The 5,623-nt window shown below is 33.3% G+C and overlaps 1 protein-coding gene across 1 annotated transcript; it reads right to left on the bottom strand.

Annotated features, from left to right (window-relative positions):
• Window positions 1-1,668: 1,668 nt before the first annotated feature.
• On the bottom strand, window positions 1,669-2,434 carry LOC132605191 (pathogenesis-related protein 1C-like). The gene has a single exon (XM_060318410.1). It carries the CDS (start codon window positions 2,415-2,417, stop codon window positions 1,914-1,916), a length of 504 nt encoding a protein of 167 aa, XP_060174393.1. The 5' UTR covers window positions 2,418-2,434; the 3' UTR covers window positions 1,669-1,913.
• Between the last annotated feature and the right edge of the window lie 3,189 nt (window positions 2,435-5,623).

Genomic DNA, 5,623 nt, shown 5'->3' with positions numbered 1-5,623 from the left:
TTTGTGGAAAACTTGAAAAGGGGCCAACATCTCCATTCGACATAAGTGAATCTGAAATTCGATATTGCTATCACCTATGTTAGAGAAGATGCAAATAATATTTAGAAAATTCTTCGGTTCTTTTGTTCCCTTAACTTAATTCCAACACGATAGTTTTCTATTACTTATCTTATTCCAATCACGACTTGACTTTAAATTCAAATGCTATGATTTATTTGTTGTAAATAATTACTTCCTCCGTCTCAATTTATGTGTCACTTTTCGCTTTTCGAGAGTCAATTTGACCAAGCTTTAAAGCTAAATTGGATTAGATTGACTCAATATTTTAATATTAAAATTTATATATTTGAAAACTAAATGAAAAGTACTATAAGTTGCAACTTTCTCATATCAATTTGGTGAAAAAATACATCTGAAAACGTTAGTCAAAGTTCATGCAGTTTGAATCTCGGGAAGCGAAAAGTGCCACATAAATTGAGACAGAGGGAGTATTACTGTTACGGTTATTAGTCAATTTACCTTGTTCTAATTACTTTTACCATCTCATAAACAAAGAACGTGGTAATGAGGAACATAAATATATGGGCCTGTTACAATTGCAAAAAAGTTTAACTTATGAACCTTATACTTTCAATTTTAATTTCATGCAATAGTGCCAAATCGCATCCAAGCAACTCGGCTCCTAATCTGAACATATATATCAGTCCAAAATCGTCATACGCACATATTGGGACCTTCAAATCATGAATCCAAGCTCGTTTTTACTCAAAATGTTAGACTTTGGTAACTCTAAGCACTTTAGGCTAGCGCTTCTAGTTAACAAATAGCCATACGAAAAATCAGCAAATGAACCTGCGGAAAGTCTCAAATAAAGAAATGTGGCCCTAGAACTCAAAACGACTTGTCGAGTCATTACATCATGTAATCTTCTTCGACTTTGTGATGACATAAACATGTGGTACAGTACCAGTTTTAGCAAATGTTTGAAAGTTTCCTTGTATGAACTTTGTCTGCTTACTATAGTAAGATAACATGATATAGATTATGTGATTGCACCATGAACAATATAATTAATATTTTGAGGATTTAAGTTGTATAACAGGCAATGTAAGTTAAGAACTTTCACACGATATGTGTAATCTAAGCTATTATAAGAGGTTATTAAGTCACCATTTTTATCAGATTATTAAATAATGTTTATCCTAGAGATTATCTGCAATTAACTAATAAGTGATCTGATTATGTAAATATTTTTTATACGCATTGTATAAATTTAACATATAGAGTTACCTAAATAGTTGTACATCCAACAACTTAAATAACTAGCGGTTATATATATATATATAATTCATATATAATATGTGTATAACTATGTAAATTCAGTGTATTGTGTATGTATACAGTCTAGGAAGAGTAAATAGTAAATCCGGCCGGCTATTTGGATAAAGATCCCAAATTTAAGCTCTTTTATGGGCCTTACGTCAAGCAGTAGTTCAGTTGTGAAAACTAGCTACTTTTAATCCTTCGACCATCTAACTTGGTGTCCATGGTTTTTCCCCTCTAACAGATCATATTACATTAATAATACGTGGTATATAATAAGCTGGCTTCCTATTGTTTAAAAATGCATGTGATTAAGATTTTAATCATGGCATCGCAGGTAGTTAGACCATCAACACATGATTTTTTAAGAGTATTAATTCATAATAATGAGATCATACATCAAGCCGAAGCAGCTTCACACTTGTTACAACTTGTACTTGTTCTCTTAAAACCATTTATCTTACTATATAGAACGTCCACTCCATATAGGAATACAAATATACTTAATAACTTAGTTGTTTTTTAGTGCTATTATTTAATTTCTTGATACAAGCTGAAGTCCGTACGTATAATGTGAAATGGACATCTTTTTAGTATGGACTTTGACCTATATAATTACCTGGAGGATCATAGTTGCAAGAGACAACGTATCCTCCATTGTTGCATTGAACCCTAGCACATCCCAAGCGAACCGAGTTACGCCAAACCACTTGAGTATAATGTCCGCACACTTTTCCCTCATCACATGAATTCGAGTCATGGTGATAGTATTGTTTCTCGTCGACCCACATCCCCACCGCCTGCGTGGCCGTCAAGTCGCCGCTACCGCCAGCTAGGTTTTCACCGTATTGGCCTTGAGAATGGACGAGGTTGCAATCAGCAGCCAATTGGGAAGCATACTGTTGGGCGTAGGCTGCCACCTTGTCGTCCCATGTTAATGGCCCGACTCCCACATTGCTACGAGCAGTGTTGTGGGCATCCAAATAGTCTTGTTGAGAGTTTTGGGCATGACAAGAGTGGGATATTAGGAAGAAGAGAAGTGTAGAGGCAAGAAGAAAAAATGAAGTCATTTGGGAAAAGAGAAAAAATCCCATGACTATAGGTCGTCTCTCGAAATGGTTTTTGAATGAAAACTAGATTTGCTACCAGTAGTATTTATAGGAGAAATCTTGAAGATTTCACGGCAAACATTCCGGTACAGGCCTATGTACCATTATGGTTATGGGTTCAATTGAACCCCTAACTTTCAACGCGAAACATAAATTTATGTGTAAAAATTTACTAAAATTCCAATAAATTGTAGATATAAACCCATAAGTATAAAAAACATAAGGAGTTCAACGCTAATAATCTTAAAGTTGAACCCATAATGTTTAAATCCTTGATCCGCCTTTTTTTTTTCAATGTATGTGTGTGCCAAATTAGCATGTGTGTGTGTCTTCCACATAGGCGTGTGTGTCATGACTTCTCCTTCTATTTTCTTTTTCCAATCACGACTTGACTTTAATTCAGATGTCATGATTCATTTGTTGTAAATAATTACTACTGCTACGGTTATTATACAATTTACCTTCTTCTAACTTTTACCATCTCATAAACAAAGAACATTGCAATGAAGAATAGAAGTCTATGATTTACGAAAGGCCGAAGTGGTTAAAACACTCCTAAACTTGACATAGATTATTACTTTAGTCCCCGAATTATGACTAGTCTTTTAAACACCCATAAGCTTGGGTAAGTGAATTTAAAAAATACCCTCGAGATGCCACATGGTAGAACAAGTGCTCGCCTCTTCTTCTCCTCTATTTTAATCTTCGGCCTCCATTAAAACACACCCCAAGTTGAATTCAAATTTTTTTCTTCGCCTTCTTCTCTAATTGCTAAAGTTCTTAGTCATATTTGTTGGTTTCTCTCTCAATTGTCTTCATGACTAAAGTTTGTAGATGTGGATTTCCGGCAGTGTTGAGAATTTCTTGGTCTGATGACAATCGAGGAAGGAGATTTGGGGTTGTCAAAACTACAATGTACGTTGTTTTTGTTTTTGGTATGTCAATTTTAGTATAATTTTGTAGGGTTTATTCTATTTAGGACGGTTAATCTTTGATAATTTTGTTGGATTTGTCACTGATTTCTGTTCACTTTGTATAAGTCAATGTTCTTGCAAATTTTTCGACTGGTATGAACCACCATTTCTGGCGCAATGTTGAAGAAGAACAATAAGTATGGGCAAGAGTTGAAGTGGTCAAGAACATTGATGATTTGCCTATTGTATTAGTGTGCTATTTAATTACTAGGCTACCTTTCTAGGCTAAAACCCTAAGTTTCGATAGAAATCAAAGGGAGATGGAGAGCGTTTTGATAGAAATGGAGAATTCTAGAGTGTTTGGGGTGATTTAATTTTTTAAGAACATGAGTTTATAGCTACTATTTTTTTATTTTTCATTTGACTTTTAAATTATTCACATGCAGGATACATCAATTGGAAATTCCAAATGGACCGCGAGTGACTACACTCACTAAGGTGTATGAGCTCGGAGGTGTATTAAAATTTACTTAACCATGATTAGGGGTGTTTTTAAGACTAGCCATAGTTTGGAGACTAAAATAATAATCCGGGTCAAGTTTAGGAGTGTTTTAATCACTTCAGTCTTTATAAAAGTTTAAAATCCCCTAGGGTGTTTTTCGTTTTAACTAATTTAGTTTCCAAGGTTTGGGGGGGGGGGGGGGGGGGTTGCTGGAAACCCGAAGCATCTCTAATAACGGTCCCTTACTTTCCCCTTGTGTTGTTAGTTTAAATAAAATATTTGTTTTGATTGTTACATAATTTTTTTGTATGTATCGTTACATCTCTCGATATGTAACGACGAAAAGTTTCATTTTGTGTAATATATTTGGTGTGATGGCGTCGTTACCTTGTTATTTTCTCATTTTTTGTCTTTACTTATTAGTATCTAATAATCCTATTTTATTCTTAACCCTGTTTTTTATAATAGCGCTACCCCTTACCCTACTTTTCTTTTAGATTTATCCTACAAAAAGTTGATGTGTGGCATTATGCAACGACAGAAAACGATACAATCAATCCAAGAAACATATTCGAGGTCGTGCAATGATATCGCGGCTCTTAATTGCCTGTTTGGCCATGAGAACTTTTCCGGAAAACTTTTTCACTTTATTTGAAATCAGTGTTTGGCAATGAAAATTCTTTTGAAAAACACGAAAAACCTTGTTTTCACTTTTGTTTTCCTACTTTTTTCACTTTCATTACATTCAAAAAACCAAATATTCTTTACAAAAACTATGACCAAACACAACTTCAACTTCAAAATTCCAAATAAAGTGAATAATGTTTGGTTTTCAATTTCCAAACGCCTACTTAGTTAGGGAGTTCCATTCATCAGATGACATTTTCCATTTTTCTATGGAATAATATTTTTCATCTTTCAATAGTTTTTTTTAGAACTTGCGACTTATTTCGAAGAACTAATTAGAAACTAACGCCAATACATATAAATAATCTTTAAAATTCATGACTTATTTTTATGATCTAATTCGAAACAAAAGAATAATTTGTATAGAATGTTTGAGTAATTTGCAATTCGCACCCCTAAGGGAAGCTCACTTTTGTGACTTACATCTTATCCTATCTTTTTTAATGATTTGCACCCTAATCTCCTTAGTTCTTTTCAAAATCATAAAAGTACCCTTTTTCAATTATTTACAAGGATAAAATAAGAAATTATATATAAGGAAAACAGAAAAGTGATCTAAATTAAAAATAAAAGCAATATTGAATACCAGACATTTGCTCCTTCTTCTCCATTCAAAGGCAGTGTCTTCCCGTTTACAACTTTACCTATAATCAACGTATGATAAAAGTAAGAAAAATCAAAGCAAATTAGCAATAAGAAAAATCAACTTGTTTCACTACTGTCATCGACTCCAAAGCAGAAAAATCTCCTTCTGTCAAGACTTCCACAGACACAAGATCTCCTTATTTTTTTCTCTCTCTGTCCCAATTTATGTGACACTTTTTGCTTCTCGAGATTTAAACTGTATGAATTTTGACCAATATTTTAAATGTATTTTTTCACCAAATTGATATGAGAAAAGTTGCCACTTATAATACTTTTCATGTAGTTTTCAAATATATAAATTTTAATGTTAAAATATTAAGTTAATGTAATTCAACTTAACTTTAAAGTTTAGTCAAATTGACTCTCGAAAAGCGAAAAGTGTCATATAAATTGGGACGGAGGAAGTAGTATTATTTCAGCCATCGTCTTTTCTAGCAACACAT

This window comes from Lycium barbarum, chromosome 8, assembly GCF_019175385.1.
Source record: "Lycium barbarum isolate Lr01 chromosome 8, ASM1917538v2, whole genome shotgun sequence".
NCBI lineage: Eukaryota > Viridiplantae > Streptophyta > Magnoliopsida > Solanales > Solanaceae > Lycium > Lycium barbarum.
The sequence above is the reverse complement of the archived record's forward strand: the minus strand, read 5'-3'. Positions and strand labels throughout refer to the sequence as shown.